The following is a 22,792-nucleotide window of genomic DNA, read 5'->3' as shown; positions in this document are numbered from 1 at the left end:
AGTGTGTAGTCGCTGAGTGTAGTGGCATGATTGGGGACGAGCGCATTCAAATGAGCGTTGGAGAGACCCCACAATGTGCCAACGACTCCCACGCCAGCCTGCCAACGGCGTGACAGACAACGTCACTTACGGGCCCCGCAGCCCGCACAGGGTGCCATTACAGGGGCCAACGCAAAACCAATATTTATCCAGGCAAATGGTTCTCTGGAGAGAGATTATTGATGCAGACACAAGAGTTGCACTCCGGTAGCAGGGGCTGGTGCAGCCCACTACCATGGCATCACTCTGATTTGCTGATTCCATTGTTTCACTGTGTTTTGAGGAGCAACGATTGGCTCCTTCTTTTGAAACCATGCCATGAGTACAAGAAACCACAGCGTGAAGCATCCGGACTGCATGCAACTGACAAGGACAGGCAAACAGTGCTAACATGTCTGCATGGAGATCATGTAAAAGTGCCATTTAATAGCATTGCTGTGCTACACCTGCTGTGACATCAATGATAAGGGGGTCGTCAGAAGTAACGTCTGGCTCCCTGTTCCAAGTGTCCATCCCTCCAGAAGACTCGACCACCGTTTGCTGTTCATGAGCACTTTTCGAGTCATCTCTGAGATTCCCTCTTGCGTGTATGAGTAGTCTGTCTTCTATCGATCTTCTATACATCCGTGCAGAGGTAGGAATAGCGTTCAGTGAAATCCAGCATAGAACAAAAAAAACTAAATCTTCAGGACTGGACCTATTAAGGTAGGAAGGCATGAAGACATATATTGCGATATAAATTAAACTACTGTGTTCGAACTGATTGTGGATTGCTGCAAAACAACCGCTTGCCGCACACTATGTGATAGTTTACTCCTCACTACATCACTTGACCGTGCACTATACCACAGGCACGCCATGCATGATCAAAGATGTTGCAACAGAGATCATATTTTTTTCAAGAAAGCTTCTACAATGCCAGCAGCAACGCCGGTGGCAGCGAGTTATTATTGATGACGCTGATTATTTGTGATATTTCACTCAACCACGGCATATTATCGAGGCTCCCAACTGAGTCCACTTACAGTCACCCTCCGAAATGTTCTGCTCTTTGCAGCAACACAAACTCATTTTCAGGATCCAGAGAGTCATACTTCTATGTGACGAATATGTGGTCTCAGAAAATCAAACCAAAATCATGTTTTATTTTTCAAGAAGTACAAAAACAGCCTAAAATGCCAGCGGCAATGCTAGTGGCAACGACTGATTACTGGGGCAGCTTATGTGGCGGATTGACTGTTTGTTACCTCATACCGAGGTGCAGGGTGAGTGCGTGCAAAAACATACGTGCGATGCTGATGTGACATTTTGTAATGCTTGAAATTCCTCATTTTTGTTATTGAGTTTGTTTCCAATCTTTGCTGCTTTAACTCGGTACTTCTCAGCGATAAGTTGTCAGTCAAGCCGTGTGGGTGGATTTCTGACAGCTCTTTCCTTGGGCTTTATTCTGCTGATGAAGTTTGAGTTTCTTCTGAGTTTTATTTTTTCTTTGCAAAGTCTTCTGCTGTTCCAAACGCATCAGAAGTGTAGGCAGACATGTAGGCATCACTTTCCGAGCCTAAGACATAGCCAGCATCAGGTGTTTAGAGACAAGCTTAGCTTCCGTCAGTGAAAATGAACATATATTTATTTTGAGATCCTTATTTTAACTCAGTGGAACCGAAGTTGATCACGATTACACAACACACTTGGGAAATGCAGGCCTAGAGGAGAAGTTGTGGGGAGCGGGAAGTAGAGGTGGAGAGGAGAAAAGGTTTACAGGGGTGGATGGTGGTCAGATAAAAGAGCGCCGTACTCGCTGCAAGGAAAGGTTAATGTCTCTCTCTCGATTTCTCCGGCTCTCCCTCCCTCGCTTTCCCAGCTGAGGTCTGTGTGACTTACAGCAGGTCCACACTGCATTAGATTAAATCATAAATTACCCACCCACCCCCATATCTGCATCCCCCCCCTCCCTCCCTATCTCACTCTTCCCTCTACCGTCCTCTCCCTATCTCAATCTCGCTCTCCCTTTATTCTCCTATATTCCATTCCCCATGTATTTCTCCTGCTCCCCCACTATTATTTCTCCCCAGCTCTAATCATTATTCTCTTTTCTTCACCCCCCTCATTTCTCTCACTCTCCCTCTACTCTCTAATATGAATGCCTTTCTGTTAAGACGACTGCTAAAGTGGGTTTGGACAGCAGGCCATGTGGGTGAATGCTTGCTAGTGTGATGTTGTTTGGTCTTATAGTGTGTCTTTGAGTGGGGGTGTTGCATGGTATAGGCATTCAGGCTCAAATGTTGCGATGTCCTCGTTTTCTCTGTTTGCTGTGAAAACACCTGGGGTGGAGAGACACAGGTTAAAGATTCATCCTGGTCTATGTACACTGGAAAACTCTCCATCTGATCGAGCCATTTTTAACCTTGTAGTTGTTTTTACGACTTTCCAAATGCACAAATGCAGAAGCAAAAGTGTAAAGATCACGCTAACATATGATTATCTGCTCTAATGTAAACGCTGGCATACCCTGTGAACTTATTACCTATAGTATGTGGACTACAGTTTTGAATTACATTATATGCATTACAGCCGTCATTATCCAAATGTTCTGGAGCCAGGTGCGATTTGGCCGAGAGGTTGACGGTGGGGTGGATATGCTGCCGAGAACCAGAGTATACGCCACAGTAGCAACTTGTCAACCACAAGTTAGCCATGCCCTAAAGCATACCCTGTTTTATCAATTAATTCACTCTTGATGGGACTGTAATTTTCAAAACAAGTCACGCAGTATTAAAGAAAACTTTAAACTAGCAATGCAAACCATAAACTCATTAGGAAACGGTTTACTGAGGAAATAAATCACCTGAGAAGTAGGGTCATTTTCTCATAAGCTTACATACAATCAGAATTCTTTTTGAAACCAGTGGTCGCCACTGCTGGCTATTTGCAAGACAGTTTAGGTTTTAGGCACTTCCATACTGACTTATCTTTTCAGATCTGGATATTGGATACAGTCAGTTGTTACTGCGAAAGGCAAGGAGCACATTATTAGTCAACTACAGTAGTTTCTAGGATGTGATTAACACAAAGGCTAGTAGCACTGTGCTACTCTTTCATTGGATTAAGGGCTGAAGCATAGCCTAAGACTCAAGTCTTATGGTGTGCATATTTAATTCAACTGCAATATTCTTGGGACAACTGATAAACTGCCTTTTTTTCCAGCCACCAAATTTGATGGATGCCAGTCCGACATGATAAACATAGTTTTGAGTGCTTCTGGAGAAAATCAAGGCCCTATTCTTTAAAAATTTGAATACATTTTTTTAGTGGTAAAACTTCCAGTGTTATCATGATAAACTGCATATGAGGAAGAACATTTCAACCAGCTTCAACAGAAATCATCTAAATTGTTTTAATACTTTTCTTCTTGTTCTGCTCTGCACCTTGAAACAAAAACCAAAGAATCAAATAAAATAGGAAAGAAAGAAACCTGATTTCAGAATTTACCTGAAACAAGTAGATTCACACTGGAAATAGTGACATACACTGAAATAATTACTTATCTACTTTCTGCATTTTTTGCTTTTGTATTAAAAATTACTTTAAGAGCATGATTACAGAGATATGAACGTGGCTTTGTAAACGGGAGATTTTTGTAGTGTAAGAATGGAGAGCATTGGAGGGGTTTATGTGTACATTATGGGGACATTGAGAATACTAAAGGGGCAGAAACTTCTAGGAACATACTCGTAAACATAGAAGTGGTTTGTGGGTAATTGTAGCTTGCAGAGGCTCCCACAGGACCCTTGCACACACTTACAAATCCGACACATTGTTTGTATTTGTGGTCCTGCACATTAAACTCTGGTTCGTTCAGAGGGGAAGGATAGTCAGAGACACTGAGAAGCTTTATGTTGTTTATTTTTGTATTATTATTTTTATTTAACAGTGTTATTGTCTTGCAATGAAAATAGGTTTCAACTCTTAGTTTTCTTCTATATTTCCAATGTAGTCTGGTTCTGGTATATGCAGCCCTGCCCCCTAGTGCACACATTAATGTCATGTCCGAGTATGATGACAGACACCTATGTAAACGTCTGCACGCGTCGTCTTTTATTGTTTATAGACTTACAGGCACAGAGGCATGTTCCAGGCTTAACAGAGCATTGATGGGACAAGTAAGAGCCCCGGAAAAAAAAGAGAGAAAACAACAGTCCCTCCAGTCAACCCCCACACACCTTGCTCCGCCGCTCCGCTGGAGAAAAAAGGGGAATAAAATAGAGTGACCCTGCCACTAGCAGCTCTCTTTTTCCCCCACTGCTCTCTTCTTCCTCCCCCTTGCCGTGTGAAATCAAATTTCCATGTGGCTCCCGTATCTGTTGCACAGCGAGGTGATTTATCAGGGATGCAAAGAGCATGCAGAAACAATCTTTATTACATCCATTTCCTGCTTGTCAGCCGGGATCATGTTGGCTGTTCATTAAAGGCGCGGCGCAGGTGAGGAGAATGCATCCCGATGCCTTGATAGATTGTCTGCTCCCCTGTGGTGACAGCAGCTGGATGGATTGAACAGCGGGGGGCGAGGAGGGAGGAAAAAAAGCGCTGACTCCGTCGCTGCCCCTGTCAGACACACTTTTACATAGCCGGCCAGTGTCATTTCTACCAAACAGCCCGTAGCACACATGCACACACAGACTTCTGACACTCTTTAGACTTCAGCCAGGGGCCTTACTTAATGCATGGATGCATGCACACCATGAGCATACAAACACAGGTATTTATAGACACTTATATACAAAATACAGACACATTGTAAAGATGAGTTTTGTCTTATTACAGTTACCAACTTAGCTCTCTAAAACAAGAGTCTGATAACCATCCATGAGGATGGAAAACATAACATTAATTGTGAAAGGCTTTTTGCCAAATTTAAAGAAAAGAACTTGTAAAATATTGTTATTAATCTTAATATCTGAAAAATTACACTCACACAAGTAATTTGGTGTTGCTTGGCGACCACTTTGTTTAGCTACTTGTCAAGGACTCTGTTGCCTGGTGGAGAAAGATAATCATGATAATCACACTCTTATTATTTTGTGCAAAGATGCATCTCAACAGCAGCCGGCTGTGTGTTCAGTGGTTTGTGTGTAACACTTTTTCTAAATGCGCAGTGATTAGGGAAATTTACACTACACAAGGAAAAATATTGTGTGTGCTCGGATACAAAGTAATATGATAGAAGTCACAAAATGTGCTAACTCTATATGGCGAGGTTAACACATACAGATCGCAGGCCATTTACATACCAGTTGTTTCAGTATAAACTGAAACTGGTGACTGTCTCAGAACAATGAAAACAAAAGACATTGCAGAATAGTTGTTTTCATTGTTAAACAACTACCATTGATGACGAAAATCCATTCGACATGACTCAGGCAAAAATCTTTGTGGACGAGGTAATGTTTTAAAGCTTTGTGCAGGTTATTTTAATCACATTCGCCAACTTCTTTCCTCACTCTCCCCCAAAAGTTTAACAGGCGACCAAATGAAATTACATCGAATAATATTACTGATTTCTACAAAATGTTCAATAATGTGAGCACACAACTCAATTCAAGTTTGTAACAAAGGCGTTAGTTGGTGTAGTTGTTTTACGACATTTGAATGTGGAAATGTTACATATTATACCTTAAATCAATTTATAGCGAGAGCAGTTCTCGTTACCTTGAGCTTGGATTGCATTTTTAAAATGCAGTTGCATATTTGTGGGGTTATATAAACTCAGTAAGTCACAAAACACCAGCTGTTTAGAAATCCCTGCTGAATATGGTGAATAAGTATTTTAGATTACTATTATTTTGATGACTGTAATTATGGTTAATGTCGAGCATAGTGCTCTGATTCTAGCATCAGAGGTGCAGATCATGGACTTTATCATGACACCTCCAAGAAAAACAATTAATGATGTACAGTACATTTCGAAAAATACAAATGTCACTGTCTTAATGGACTTTTTTAGAATTGCAAGGTCTCTGTGGGACGATGACACACTCAGTACAACTGTGACGCGCAGCATGAGCAGACAGTAGTGTAAATTCATTTCACGCAGTATGGACACAGCTCATTAAGTCAATCAGCAGAGGCTGTAGATAATCAAAAATACAGCTCTACCTCTTACAGCCGCTACGTAAGCCTGCAGAATCAGCCATAAAATGTTTTATCACACCTCCTACATCAACAGATACATACATACAGTATAACAACATAAATATAGCTCTGCATTTATACTGGCCACACATTATTCCCTCTGTGCACTGCTTTACAAGGTACAACTACTAAATTATTACATCCTCAACTTACTGTAATTTCATAGATGTGAAACATGGAAATGTACAATATGTATACATACAGGTCCGGCTAAAATTGATGTCTACCTGTAAATATTCTACAGTAAATAGAATTGTAACACTCAACAAAGAACAGAGGAAGACAGCATTTTAAGGACCATGTCCTCGCTCTCAGTGTGAAATCAGTGTGAAATAAAACAGTCCTGCCTTACAGGAATCTCTACTGACTGAACTCACTGAATTATCATTGTCTTCTTTGTATATATTCCCACCTCTATTCTTCCTCCCTCCAGTCATCCTTCTACCTCACCTACCCAGTCTAATTTGTGTTCTGTGTCTCTCTGTGCATCAATGACATGTAATGACAATGGCGTAAGCACCGATCGATATTGAAGTGCTTTTGGGACGGCCAGCCAAGAGGGACAGAGGCCAGTGTTGATAGCAGGGTGACAGGGACACTATGGACTGCCATGGGACAAGTTGGGAGGAGGGTGCATGCTATTTCAATGATCAATCTATATCTCTGACCCACTCACTGGTCATTATCAGAGGACGAGAGCCTAATCACCGTTGTCTGGTTTGATGTACACGTATATGCGAAAGCTGTCTTTTATTCCTGCAATGAAAGGGTTCTTAAGATTTATCAAAACATAATACAAGATAGCAGGAACTGAAAAATAAGAAGGTTGGTATGCATAACCACACATTTTATGCATAAACTATAATGATGATAAATATCACCTGCTCCATATCAATCTGCTTAAGCTCTTACTGCACAGGCTGAGTTCCAACCAGCAACACCCCACAAATGCCATACATGGTCAACCGCATCACTTAGTCCCAGACAGGTCAATGTTTAGCTACTTGTTGTACACAAACGTAGCAGCCAAGAAAGATAGCGATAAAACCCGTCACGGACAGTGATGTGAAGATACTCTGGCATCCTTAGAGCAGGCATACAGGAAAGCTCACCAGTGTGTTGCTGTTCATTTTCTTTATTAATCATTTGGACTACAAACCAATAGAAAACAGTGAGAAAAAAGCCCATCACAATATCTACAAGCCCAGTGTCCCAGTAATTTTATCAAGGTAATTTCATTCAAGAAGTTAGTGAATGTGATTAAAATAACATGCATAAAACTTTAAAACGTTACCTCCTCCATAAACGTTTCCTGCTCACACTCTTTGATATCTGCTGTATTTGACTGTTTCATGGTGTTTGTTTTCAGCTGTTTCGGGAGTTGTGTCAAATGATGAAAACTGCGTGAAAACTGGGTGAAAATCCAGCATTTCCTGATTTTGCTATGTCATAATAAAAGCTTTTAAACAACTAAATAGCGTAGGAGTTTCATTTTGAATTGAACTGATTTTTTTTTTGCCAAGCAAAAAATGTGCGCAACTTTAAAAGTACAAGTAGAAGTGAATGTATATATATATTTGCATGAATGTATATACTGTGCACTAAGGGTCTTAAAAACCAAGCGGTTGACTGGCTCCAATACTTAGCATAGGCGTTTTTCTGTCTATCAGAATCAGTGTTTATTGCAGGTAAATGTATTCACTTTCTGCCAGTTGACTCATTCTACAGTTAACGTGGGTAGATTGAGTGAGTAGTGTGCACAATTAGTCAGAGTCACTAATATATGATATAGTGTCAAATAAATAAAGGTTCTGTAAGGTTAAAATGATTAATGAATAATCATGAAATGTCAAATACAGAACTGCAGCACACAAAATAGAAAGTGGAGACAGTATCGTGGTGCAATTCATAGATCACAAATTTGCTTTTTAATTGCACTCACACTTTTGAAAAACTGTTTTATCGTAACAGATTATTCCCAGCTTTGTTAAATCGATCATAATGAATGCATGCAGGCTGAATGTCATTAACAGATCCTCTTCCTACGAGGAGCCACAGGTGCTCAGTGAAGCACTACTTGGGAAACGAGATGGAATGGAGGCATGGTTTCACTCTGAATAAAATTTGCAGTGTTTTCAAAATAAAAACAAAAAGGAACGTCTTCAAGAATGACGGCTGACATTCAGTTATTTAAATAGTTGACAGGTTAGGTTTGTGTGTCTATAGTATTGGATTGGTTAATTTGAGATTACACTTGTGTACCGTTGGGGGTTTGTTGGTACACATAGTCAGAAGTGCTTGTAAATGTTCCCACATCCTCAAACACAAGCACAAATGGATAAATCTGATTGTATGTAAGCAAGGTTTTCGCACAATTTTCTTTTTTTACTGAACTGTATTTCTAAGGGTCACGCTGACGTACATGAAGTATGGTAATAAAATAAATCTAATGGTAACTGAGAGAATAGTCTGGAAGAGGAAGAGAAGTCAGAAGCAAACCCAAACACGGGAATACAAATTGAAGGTGGCACGGTGAATGTGATTCAATGCTGCAAGAGGATCGGCCTCAGATGCCAATTACATTACCTCTAAAACACAGGGATTGGATTGAAGGATGGAGGCAGAGGGAGAGAGGGTGGTGGAGGGGGAGGAGGGGGAGGAGTGGGCGCTTTCACTCAAAGGAAAATAATTTATTTCATTGTGATATTAAAATCAATAGGCATCGACTGAAAGGTGGCTAAAGGTGAACGTGTACATGATCCTTCAGCTGTGAGAGGCAGACTGTCCGAGAGGAAAGGGAGTGGGGGGGGGAGGCAGGGGGGTGGCCAGAGGAAGAGGTCACCTCCTCGTTAACAAAGAGGGAACAGGAAAAAGGAAGAGGAAAAGAAAATGAGAGAAAGAGAAAGAAAGAGACGGAGAGAGGAAGAGTGAGGGAGCTCTTGCCCGGTGGAATCAATACAGAGAGGTGGAGCAGAGTACAATAGCCTCAGAGGAGAGGAGATTCAGTGGTGCAAGTCTAATACTCTCCGTCTCATAGACACACACACACATACACATACATACATGCACACACAAATGCCTTAATACACACACTCACTCACACACTCACACACACACACACACACACTCTCACCCCTCCTCTGAATCCTTTTTGCTTGTGCTTTCTCCTGACATTTCCCTCTATATCCCTCCACTATTTAATTTCTTTCTCTTTCTCTCTCGCTTACTTGCTCATTCTGTAGCCACCCTCCAACCCTTGCCACCAACAACACCCCCCCCCCCCCCCCCCCCCCACACCACACACCACACACACACACACACATTCACACACACACACACACACACACACTGAGTAGCTGTCTGTATGCAGAGGGATCCAGAGCAAAGAGAAGGCCTTCTGTCCAAAGCAGTCCACCATGATAGCAGCATCTTTCATCAAAAACAGACAGTGAACTAAGATTCAACACACAAGCAAGCAGCTAAACACACATGGAAGGAAGAATTACAAAACACACATGCCCAAATGTACGCATGGTATGCAATTTCTCCCGAATGATGACACCTTTTCTCCGAGTCCACTTTCACACACATACTGCAGAGTCAGAGGCACTTGGATGCGAAAAAGAGTGTCACATGAACACTTTTAACACACAACCATACAAAACAGCACACTCCAACACTACTCCAGCTCTATCAGCACTTGAGACTAGTGAGGCTTCAATTAGTTCTTGATGAATGAGCCCATAAGATGCCGCTCTCTCATTTCCCTTGTTGCCAGATATCCCAGCAATCAGAGAGAAATGAATTCTCATTGTGCCGTGACTGAGAAGAAGATGACGGTGGTGGTGGTGGTGGTGGCAGATGAGGTGGTGGAGGGAGGGGGGGGCTAACATAAATCATTCAACCTCACGCCACTGAGGGCCAGAGTTCAGATACATCACATCAAACGTGGCAAGTCCTCACCAACCTAAAATCTGTTTGGAGGTTGCAAACTGCTCTTTATAATTTTCTGATTAAAATACATTTGTTTTTCCAAATATTTTAGAAATCTACTTCTGGTCTCATTTTACTAAGGAGAAAATGGTCTAGTTAAAATGAAAACTACCAGCTAGTATACACCAAGAGCCAAAGCATGAGCCCTGTTGCAAACTTACTGCAAAATATGCTGCAGTGTTTTTATTTTGGATCCTCAATCTACTGTCTTAAACCTAACCTTTGTTCCTATTTAAAGAATCCAATCAGTCTTAAATTAGTGTGTGTGTGTGTGTGTGTGTGTGTGTGTGTGTGTGTGTGTGTGTGTGTGTGTGTGTGCGTGTGTGTGAGAGCATGTGTGTTGCAGTGAAAGTTAGACTCACCATCATCAATGATAGTGACCACCACTCCATTACCAGTGATGTTGTTGCTCCAAACCGGCATCACGTTCAGGTCAAAGCCACCGGAGTTGTACTTGCCCTGTGAAAACTAAACACACACAAAGGGACACACACACACACAACACACACACAGAAACAGAACGTCATTTTCACTACATGAAAACGATGACAGCAGTTAGGGGTGGGAAAAATAATCGATTCTTAGATGAATTGCGATTCGGACGTGGATGATTCTGAATCAATTCACAAATGTCCAAAATCAATTTTCTATATGTTAATTGACAATGTAATGTTGACGGAATGCAAGAGGCGGAATTCGGAAGGGCGGAAGTGCAGCGCCGGGACAGTTGACGGTGTGCACACAACAAAAAACATGGGATGTGTCGTGAATGTCTGCACTCACAAACAACTCATGGGTGGAACAGTCTGAGGCATTTGTTCACGCCGAGCGGCTCGAGAGCAGCGTGGAGACCGCTGTTGGCTGTTAGCTGTTAGCTGATAGCTGTTAGCTGTGGCGTTGAGTGCGCAGCGTCCAGGTTAACTTGCGACACCTGTAACTAACTATCGGGTATTTCTGTCATTCCGCCGTGCGTTCAAATGGTTACTTGAAGCCATCGTTCCCAGCCGCATACATCGTTATTAAGCTGAATCCAAGTCAATGTGAAAACTGCACACTGTCAAACAGCCCGCACAGTATGTTGAAATCCAGCCCCAACTCAGTGTGAGGTCAGTCAGCTGTGGCAAAGTGTGAGACGTCCAGATCAACCTGTGATACAAACACCTGCATCGACTGTCGACCAGCTGCAGCTGTATTAATGTACTACATGTATGCTGCTACAGGAACACTTTTCTTTTCCTTTTGGTTCTTTGCAAAGCTGGATGTTTGCTAGCAAATGTAACCTTCCAGTTGACTTGCCACATTTCTTTCATTTGTTTTATTAATTAAATATATTGGAAGTAAATTAAGTATGGATCTTTACAAATACTTTGCTTTGAAAGTACCAAGTAGTCACACAGTGAGAAAAAAGTAGGAAGTGATAAGCAAACTCAGATTTAATTATTATTATTTTTTTAAATCATGCATGGAAATGTACATAAAAAAATTGCCGCATCAAGATGTATCGAGAATCGATTTAGAATGGAATCGTTGACCTCTGAATCGGAATCGGAATCGAATTGAATCGTGAGGTGCCAAGAGATTCCCACCCCTAACAGCAGTGCACTTAAATATTAAATTCACAGGGAATTTAGTAATCATAAATTACCACAGGCATCTTTTTCTGCATTATGATCTGAAAAAAAAGTTTTTATATCGGTGCATATCAACAACACATTGGCCAATATCGATATATATGCAATAGGCCAATACCAGTCAATAGTATTGGCTAACTAATATATTGGTAATGTGTCTGAGTGCATTTAGACACCGTATGTGCGTTCAGAGATCCCATAAGGAGCCGAAAGACTCCATGAGCAAGTCACACAGACAGAGCTTTCATCCTTGCACCTCAAACCACATAACCACCCACACAGAGACAAACACACAGTCACACACAAATCTGCACACATGCACAGCAACAACTCATACATGGAAACTCCCAGAGTGAGCCCTAGTGGTCCCATAAACTACACACATTCACTTAAAAAACACTAACATCCTCATACGAATATAATAGCACGCACAAATATAATAGACTGCTCAATAGAACTTGAAATGGTTCATATGCACACACACATGCACACAAACCAACACTGAAAAACAACAAGATAGCTGCACACACATATAAACACAGCCAAAAAGGTAGCGGACAAACTGTCTTACCCAAAATGTCAGCAGCTGCCCAAAACTCCTCTGCCCACACACACACACACACACACACACACACACACGCACCACCAATTTGATATTCAAAGTGAGTGCTTGAAGAGGCTTCAACTCTGTTGTTGTTATCATGATGGAGAGAGAGAGAGACAGAGAGAGAGAGAGAGAGAGAGAGAGAGAGAGAGAGAGAGAGAGAGAGCATATAGGAAAATAACAGCTCAGTAGGGGGTAGTGTGTATGTGTTTGTGTGTAAAAATATGTGTGTGTGTGTGTGTGTGTACCCATCCAACAGTGAACCTTGGATCTGTTACCAACAGCGGACGGGTGAGTCAACAGGGGACATTTTGGAAGTCCATTGTTGGTCATGCTTAAGTCATTATAAAATCATTTCTAATTTATTTTGTGAATGATTAACACTCCCCCTGCATTCCAATGCTCTTATTTTAAAGACTCACCAACATAAAGTCATGTTTCCACTCCTCCACAGTGTGAAAAGCTAGCAACCTTTCAGACTGTTTAGCATACTAAAGAAACTCTCATTAAACATGATTTGTTATTGTCCACCAGAAGTCTGCCTTTCACCAAACTCCATTCCGCTTGATGCAGATTATTAGCATGACAATGAAAATTTGTAAAAACAAAATTTCTTTTTTGGCTCACAAAAGCCACAGATGTCATGGACTTGACCTGTGATGACATCACTGCAGTCATGCTAAAGTTAGATTTGTCACACAAACCCAAGTAAAATACTCAGACCACTTCACACATGCAGTAATGACAAATACATAAGAAAAACCTAAGCTTGTGATTGATACCTAGTTGATACATATTTAGTGCATAATCAAAAAAATATTCGTTATAGGATTAAAAACTAGATACATGCAACACAGTAATGCTGCTTTACTTGGTAGGTGTTTGATAATACTGCATGAAGTCAAGTTACTAATGATTTCTGGATGAACACTTAATTCAAAATGGCTTTGATTACTGTCAAAACATTTGTGACACAGTGAGATGTCTAAATGCTCAAAATATTTCAATAAAATCAACTTTTAAAAGACATCAAGAAAGTCTATGTACCTGTTAAAGCACACATACACTTTCAAATGCAGGGTATGAAAGTCCGTTCTGGGACAGATAAACATCATTCAGTGTTACAAAATTGGAAAAAATGCCTTAATTTTTGTTTTTCCGAAATGACCAGAAACAGAGGTCCACTTTTGGCCAGTGTAGAATAATACTTCCCTGTTGGTAAAGTTCACGAGGAATGTGTGTGTGTGTGTACGTGTGTGTGTGTGTGTGCCTGTGCATGAATTTGTGTGTTCGCACTTGTGTTTGAGCGGGTTGTATCTAGGGAGCAGTGCTGCTTTGTAGTGTGTGAGTATAAAGTGGATGAATGGAGGCAGCTAGCAAGCCAACGTCCACTGGAGCACGAGGACAGGCCCAGGGGAGTGCACACACACACACACGTATGTTCAACGAAAAAATAACAGATACACACCATATGAACTTGGATATAAGCGCACAGACAGGCATCTTGAACGCTGACTCACCTCACACATATTTAAACAAACATGCAAACATAGACAAAAACACAGACACAGACACACAATTGTGCACAGAATCAGAATCATTCTCTGAAGCATTAGAACGCAACCAATAATGCCTTTGCGCACACAAACACACACACGCACGCACGCTCAAAAGCACATAAATACATGTATATACAGAGTTATGCAAAAGTTCATGCAACAAGAGAGTACCAAACACATACACACACACACACACATTTTCTCAATGCAAAAGACACACATGCAAACAAAGGGACAACAAAACAATCTCTCTGTCTTCTCTGCCTTTATCTTAGCTGCCCAACAGCTATAGCACACAAACACACACACACACACACACACACACACACACACACACAAAAACCATCCACAGCAAGCACGTCCAGCATGCTGTATGGATTTTAGCAGCTTTGAACAAGCTCCTTTTGGAGCAGCTGGACTCAGCCTAAGCAACGATACAATGGAGTCCACTTGCCTTGTGCGTGTGTATGTGTGTATACTGCTCACCCATGATGTACACACCAGCTTTTAGCAAACATACACGGCAGGCTAGCATACACATACACACACACACACACACGCACACACAATAACACACGTCTGGTCCTGGCAGGCTACCAACCCTGAGCAGATTACTGACCCTCGATCAATATCCACATCCACCAGAGGCTGATTAAACACAACAGAACGAAAGAAGGGTGGGGAGAGAGAGAGAGAGAGAGAGAGAAAGAGAGAGAGAGATGTTTTCGCAACTTTACAAAAGCTTTACTTTTTTCTTGATTACTGAGTTAATGATGATTATGCTCTGTAGCTCAGTTCATGTAATCAAGCTTCATGTACATACCTACATAGGTTTAGCTACATTGTTTAATCTGTTTGGTGTCTTTTCAAATAGGCTAATGCATTAAACTTTGTTTCATAAGCAATCCTGTCAATGCAGTTGCAAAGTTGAAAACAGTGACTATTGCAATAAATCACACTGAAAAAGAAAAGCTGTGTCAGACTTTTTCTTTCCCTTCTTCTTCATAGTCCCCCCACCCCCCTTTCTCCCTTCCCCCATCTCTGTCTCCACCACCCTTCATCCCCATCCTGGCTCTCACCCCTCCATCTTCCCCCAAGAGCTGAGGTGTCAATCAATCTTTTGCCGGTTGCCGTGGTGAATCTCTGACCCCGCCTCTCCTGCTCCTGGCTCTGTCAGATTACAACCTAGGATGCCAGTCATGAGCATCCTCAGCCTGGATTGGCTGAGCCCTGCCGCCCAGAGATGTTAGTGCCTGTGTGCTTATATCGGGATACTTTACTTTCATACCAGATGTGTATAATAATATCAGGATAACATCCAGTCACATACAAACTAATTCAAGAGACCAAAGAAATTAAATAAGGTATCTGTTCACATGATTCTGTGACACTGCCATGGATGAACAGTATAAAATGAAGGATGCTGCCAAAGAGGGGGCTGGGCCTTATAAATTACTGTATAAAATTCTTACTGTAAAAACACAAATTTAGAACTTTATTCACTAGCTGCATTGGTTTCGCAGAATCGCAGCATTGGCTACTGTAAACGCAAATCTAAATCCATGACAATCCATAACTGCCTGATTTAACACAAAATATATTTGCATTGATAAACATATATTGGCTAATATCACCCAGGGGTAGTTTAGTCTAGCTCTAATTCTTGTGCCACATGAAAAGGGGCATTAGGAAAATTAGAAAGTATCAAGAAATGTATTGTTTTGATTTTGGTGCATAAAGATTATTGTGCTTCTGAACCGAATGTTGTTATGGTAATTTCATTAAAACAATTTCAGGATATAAATACTCCAATTCCACAAAATGAGTAATTACATTTTATTCAAAGATGGTTCTGAGAAATGAAGTGGTGGTTTCTATCAAAGTGAACTACTTCAGTTCTTATTATTGGAAAAAGGCAACAAATACAGTTGACAGAATAGTCTCACCTGAAGCTGACAGTTTGTACGAGTACTATGCAGTGACAAATATGACATTTTAATATCGCAAGAAACTTCTTTGGTACTAGTATCCTACTTCACAAACACATGTCGGTCAAACCACGAGAACTAAATTCTGCTGCAGGGATGAGCTTGCCTTGTTGCAGCAAAGTTTGTGTGTCAGTGTTGCTCTGAGCCTCATCAATCCCCGACATCTGTCTCAGTTCAACATGGACAACCGCTTTCACCTCCACTCTCTCTCCCCCTCTCTTCTTCTCCATCATCTGCCTACCTCACTCTATCCTCTGTCTCTCTCTCCAGTCACACATGAAAGCCTGCCTGACTTATGCCTGTCAAAGGAACATCCTTCACTGTGAGGACAAGAGCAGAGAGGAGAGAGAGGAGGCTTCCAGATAAGACCAATGAACACACACAAACACACACATACACAATTACACCCACCAGTTCCCACTGCATGGGCCAGAGCGGGTCATTGAAGGTGAGGGACTGGTCACTCTTATTCTCCTCCGACTGCCTGTCAGTTGCAAACTGTCTCCTCTGGGAACCTGCAAGCACACAGATGCATCATGCTTATATATGTGTGTGTGTGTGAGTGTGTTTTTTCTTGTTTTGAACTCTGACTTCAGGAAGTCTCTGGTCTCCAACCAATGGTGAAAGGCCTCCCAGATCCCCCCTTCTCTCCACTGAGGTGGAATACTGCTGGAAGATTACCATATCATTAGCATATCATTAGCATCTCATTACTGCCGCACAGCTTGGCTCGCTGTCTGTCGATGTGCTATCAGCTCATCAAGGCCTGCACCTTTCTCTCCATACACTACATGTTACACTCACTGCCACTCTCTTTCTTCACATTTCATCCCCTCCATCTCTCTTCCTCTCTCCCTCTCTTTCTCTCCCTCTCTCTCTCTCACACGCACACTCAAATATGACAGATATGAATCAGTTTGTTTCATACTATACGGTATGTAATGCGGAATTAATTAATATCACACCAGTTGTTAATGGAAAGCCCCTTTTCTGAACCTACTGAACACATGAATACCCGCATGAATGGATATATTTCAAACATCATTATCAGTTAGGAATGTAATGGTGTGTGTATTGATCCCAAATGATTTGGTTCAGAATACAACTTTCTGTGCTTCTACACTTGCCTTGAACAAAGTAATTACTGACACATATCAGCATGTGTCCAACATAGAAGAGAATACCTATACTGTACAAGTCTAATGTCTGCACAAAAACTGACTAGAGACAAACACAGCGGAATAGCTAGCCTACCACAGATAAAGCTCACCAATTAACATGTTCAATACATTCAAGATACAATGTTAATTGATACGTTAATTAATATGAAAGATAATAACTGACATGGGGATGTTTGTGTATTCTTCAAATTGACCATATGCCAATGCTTGAGTATGCTGACTTTCCACTAAGCATTATGATGAATGAGCCACCATTCAGTGTTGTACATTTCTGCATTCTTTTTTCCTGTTCTATAAAAAATTTAGGAAAACTTGAAATTTCTGTACCATTGCACCCATATTACTAATACTGCTCTTACTAATTGTATCCTGTACTTTAATAGAGTCACATAATGAGGCTTTTCCACACTGCCAAGAAACTGTGTTTGGCCTGATGGTGGTCGTACTTGAGATATTTAATACTGGCACACAATATTGAAAATTGGCAGCTTCAATCTAAAAATACTAGTAAGAAGCATCAGATTTCAAAAGTTCAATAAGTCAAAACTAAGAAGTGCACTCTCCCTTTTTCTCTCCGTGTGAATAATCAAACAAGTGTACTGCTCATCCACCATATCCTTGATTTTTCATCTTCTTCTCTCTAACTCTCTTTTTTATCATCGATCAGTGCAGAGGCTGAGCGACACTGTGAGGATAGGAACACACAATGAGACAGAGGGAGAGATGACTAGAGAGCGAGAGAGAGAGAGAGAGAGCACCGCAGCGGGACGTGAGCCAGTACATTCTTGAACAAACACACCCACTACTGACAACCACACACATACGCACACATAAAGCACACTAATACATGTGACTGGACTTAAAGATATACACATGCATTATGTAAATATCAAACAGGCATAAAACTGCTGCAGCTGGTTTCATCAGAGAGGCTCATTGTCATAAAGGTCAAAATGATGTCTTAAAGGCATCTAGAATAACATAAGTGGTACACTCCACAAAGCCATATACATAAACATATGTACATGGTAACCCATAACATTTTATGCATATAAAAACGTATGTTCAAATACTCCAGTCTGGTTACTTAAGGCTTTCAGACACAATTCTTCATCCAAACTTGAAGTGATTTCCACTTGATTCTGTATGATATAGACTTGAAGAAAGCATGAACATGCCACTAATGCCGCCTTTCCACAAAAACATTTGGAAAGTCTAGAAAAATTATTTTATCCTCATTCAAGTTAGCCAGGCTCTAAACCAGAAGTTACCCAGCTCGGTCGGCGATCCAGGTATTTTCATACCCAGGATGTTGAGCTTTATTGGCTTGAAAACACCACTGAGGAGCTTTCATAAGAATGGATGAGGCTCCACCTCCAACACTGTGTCCAGTAATACATACCTTAAACAGACCCCATCCCAAATTCCCTCCCTTACGCTCCATCACAGGGTGTTAATAACGAGTCATCACGTCACACAGCGGAATTTAGTGTGCTGAGGTGATAAAAAACCTGCGTCTACTGTGGTCAATTGACCAGGGTGGAAATGCAGAGTTTACACACAAAAGCGGTATTATTATAAAGGGCTATGTGATCTTAGTGTAATGGAAAAGGATTCAGGGTTTGAACATGAAATCATGAAAGCTGAAACAAAATTTTTTTTTACTGTATATATGCATATATTTTTACCATATATTTTATTATAATTATTATTGTTATTAGGTGTACTTTCCTTTTCTTACTTTGTACTTCTTGTTACTACTGACCTGGAGAGAAAGCTATTCACAATTTCATTGTACATTCATTGTGACAATAAAGGCATATTCCATTCTATTCTATTTAATAGTTCGATTTTACTCATTTATAATTCAACAAATTCAACAACAAATAGTGGAAGTCACAATCAAATAGTACTCTTTAAACAACATCCCACCAGAGTTTGAGACAAAGTTAATTAACAGTAAGATAGACTGATGAGAGAGTAAAATTAGTGTCTGCAAGAATGAACTTGACTCCAGTGAAAGGTCTGACAAGAACTCACAAGGTGAAAACAATACCAGCCAACGCTTGTCGCAGCTGGTATTACCTGAGGTATTACCTGGTAATCGCGCAATAACTGTAAAATAAATATTGGAGATTTATTAAAGCAGGTAATACAGCGGATTTGCTCAAAAGCTCCTCTGGTATTACCTCCACTCTGTGTGTGTGTTTCTAACACTGCAAATTAATTTGTTACGTTACACTTGGGCGGTAGCTATCCAAACCTGTGAAAACCACAATCTATTTACTACATGTATTTTTAAAGCTGTAAATAGATGGTGATTTATTCACTAGATCTTCATTCTTATGAAGTTAATCACATTCTGACATATCTGGCAACCTCTGTGCCTGTTAGTGTGCAAGTCTATTCATGTGTGATGCCCAGCAATGATGTCGAGGTGTTCTGACACACCCTGGAGCACACTTATACGTCACTACAGCAAGTGAGGAGTTAAAGGGACTGAAAACTTTTTTTTAAAATGGTAGCAACCATTATGATGTGAAGTAGAAGTACATCCATGCATAGTAATATTCGGTTTGTTGATGCCGATGTCAAATCACTCACTTACGTTTGTTGAAGGGATATTCCGGCGTAAATTTAATCCATGGTCTAACACACCGTGACACCGAGTAAGACCCCCCCTCAAGTTTTCTGACCGCTAGCTTATGTAGTTTTAGCAACCTCAGAAAAGACCACATGATAACAATACACTGCAGTCTATGCTGAATTTCTATTGAAAAGAGAACACAACTCACCACCCTCCTGCAGCAGCTTGCTCGTTGTGGGGAAGCCTTGACGAGTCGATTACCAAGGGCAGTTAAAAAATGCTCAATTCCGTTCTTTTCCCTGTCAGCTTTCGATAATAACTGTTTTAAACTGGTAGGCAAGACACATATGAACTTTGATTGCATTTCCATGGAGTAATAATCGTACATTTTCATCCTTGAGCTGCGGAACTCTACTGCACTTGGTAATCGACTCGTCAGGGCTTCCCCACAACGAGCAAGCTACTGCAGGAGAGTGGTGGGTTGTTCGAAATCCGACAAAGCTAGCAGATGTTTGCTGCCTCGTACTATGTGCTATTTGTACTGTTGCTGAATTTTGGTGCTGTTCTGAGCATTATTTGTAGCTATGAGTGCCTTTTTGATGGCGGTTTCTTGGTGGAGGCATAGACTGCAGTGTATTGTTATTGTGCGTTTTTTTCTGAGGTTGCTAAAACTACAAAAGCTAGCAGTCGAAAATTTGATCTCTCGAGGGGGGTCCTTACTCAGTGTCATGGTATGTTAGACCATGGATTAAACTTACGCCGGAATATCCCTTTAAGGCTGTAACTTTACAACTTTTACAGCTGACTTTAGTTGACATTTTCAACAAAATAAACACAATTTAATGCTTCCGGATGAAAATTTTAAATAAAAAATGTAAAGACCCCTAAACATTGTGTTGTAAAAGGTTTACTTTTTCTTTCATGAATTTACTCTCTTAAGTGATATAAATGTGCATTTACAATTATATGTTACATTTACACTTAATTTATTTATTTATTTTTTTTCCTCTGTTGACACTGTTCAACACTTTGGTTACGATGAGATGGAAACTGGCTTGAGATTTACAATGTTTTGGGGGAAAAAAATTCATTTGAAAGAGTTGCCGAGTTGTTTGACTATGTAGCTGCCTGTCCACCAATTTAGCTCTGGCTATAGAACTGGTTTTGTTCAAGATTCTTGTACCCTTGTAGCCAGCCAGCATTTTCACCAGACTGGAGCGGAACCATTGTAAGGATGCATTATCAACAGAGGCAGTTGCACATCACACAAGGACCTGTAAAATATGCAGTGTTGTGCAAGTTCACAGTTCACAAGTTCTAGCTCAAAGTTTAGTCCAAACAAATTAAAATAATCTACTTCATACTCATAGCTCACAATTTCACATACCTAGTGACTTGGTTCATGTTTGTTTCTTCCATATTCTTCTCATGTTCTTCTTCCATAAGCATTTTTAGTTTATTAAATTTCCACTGTCATTTAACGCATTACAACCAGATCTTGTCGTCTGGGGTCTTTAATGTCATAATTTATCAAAATATGGTACTATCATATCCTTTGAAGCAGTTTAGCAATCCAGCCTTGAACTGCAGTTTCTTTTGGAGACATACAATAAACCCATGATGATAAATCCAACACTGAATGTCTTCTTTGATTATTTATCCATTTTCTATGTTGAAAACAGTTAGTTAGCCTTCAACTGGTAATCCTATGACACCTTGAGTTGAGTCTCTCGACCAATCACGGACAGAGTAGAACAGTTCTTTTCAACAAAAGCAGTTGGATTAGTGATAACTCCACTATGGAACATTACCCTCTTCCATTTACGGCAAGGCTCCTTCAAGTTAGCGACACTTACATTAATCAAATGCAAACAGATACTTGCCGTGGTCTCTCAACACTGAAAATATGACACACACATTCTAAGTCAAGGAAAACCTGCTATTCCATTTTTGTTTTGCTTTTTGGGTTCTAAATCAATTCATTTGCAGTCAAAGAGTCAGGAATGGCTCAGACTTAGGAATGTGAATTGGCACAAAACTGGTTCTGTGTTGGTCGAAAAAGGGGAATGAGTAGGCATTTTTCAACCCCGAAATCTACTATGTCTTTTCATAAAGTCATTAAGTTTCATCATGTCAGTTCCATTAAGGTAAATATTTGTTTTACCTTAAATATTTGTTTTCAGAAGCAAAAAAAACAACATTTCAACTGGAGTTAAGGTGCCCTTTAAATACATGGAAAAAAACGTCATGCTTACCGTGAGCGCTACTGTGGTCCAGTCCTTTCGCAGGAGCCCGTTTGTCTCTATAATGAGCATGCTGCCTCTGCACCCTGTGAACCTGGAAATCACAACATACAGCAATCTATTACTTTAATGACAAAATGAAATGAGGACTTTGGTCAGAATATGACACTAAACTTTTAGTTTGTTGAATAATCTAAATAAATATTTTTTAAAAACTACAAAAACTTGTGCATCCATTCACATGTGGTTAGTTTAGAGTTATCAAATAGATGCTCTTGTACTACAGCTCTAATAATCCTCAGCCATTTCTCAAGTCTTGTTTACGGTTTGCACGGCTTTTTGTGGATTTTTGAGGATTAAAGCGAAACAGTGAGCACAGAGCAAATGAAATATTTTGTTCTATTCCATTTCACTCTACTTTGAGAGAGAAGGGAAGTCCATAGCACAGGCAGAGTTGGGCATCTTTATGGAGGAGAGTAAAAGGTTTCCTCTTCATTAGTTCAAAGAGTACTCGCTCGCTCTCTCCTCTGCAGTCCTATTGTCCTGGGTTAAAAGCAATGAAAACACCTCCGCCTCACCTACACCTCTGTCCTCCACAGCACACACGCACAGAGACACACACGCACGCTCACACACACACAATTTCTTTCATAGGCCGCAGCTTGCAGCTTTGATCTGATAAGAGGCTGGTCCTTGTGAAGGTGGGCGCACTAAATCAAACAACAGATCACAGACACACACGCACACACACATATCAGTGTCAGCCCACTATTGTCCT

The 22,792-nt window shown here is 40.7% G+C and overlaps 1 protein-coding gene across 8 annotated transcripts in view; it reads right to left on the bottom strand.

Moving 5' to 3' along the window:
- LOC115567647 (neuroendocrine convertase 2-like) overlaps nucleotides 1-22,792 on the bottom strand; it is a 194,477-nt gene that overhangs the window by 137,474 nt on the left and 34,211 nt on the right. For all 8 annotated transcript variants that reach the window (XM_030394421.1, XM_030394425.1, XM_030394428.1 and 5 more), the window contains 3 exons: nucleotides 22,027-22,108; nucleotides 16,415-16,518; nucleotides 10,584-10,689 (listed from right to left, as the gene is read on the bottom strand). In XM_030394421.1, the coding sequence (XP_030250281.1) occupies nucleotides 10,584-10,689; nucleotides 16,415-16,518; nucleotides 22,027-22,108 (292 nt within the window). The remainder of the gene's footprint in view (nucleotides 1-10,583; nucleotides 10,690-16,414; nucleotides 16,519-22,026; nucleotides 22,109-22,792) is intronic.

This window comes from Sparus aurata, chromosome 17 (genome assembly GCF_900880675.1).
Source record: "Sparus aurata chromosome 17, fSpaAur1.1, whole genome shotgun sequence".
Lineage (NCBI taxonomy): Eukaryota > Metazoa > Chordata > Actinopteri > Spariformes > Sparidae > Sparus > Sparus aurata.
This window is presented reverse-complemented; position numbering and strand designations above follow the sequence as displayed.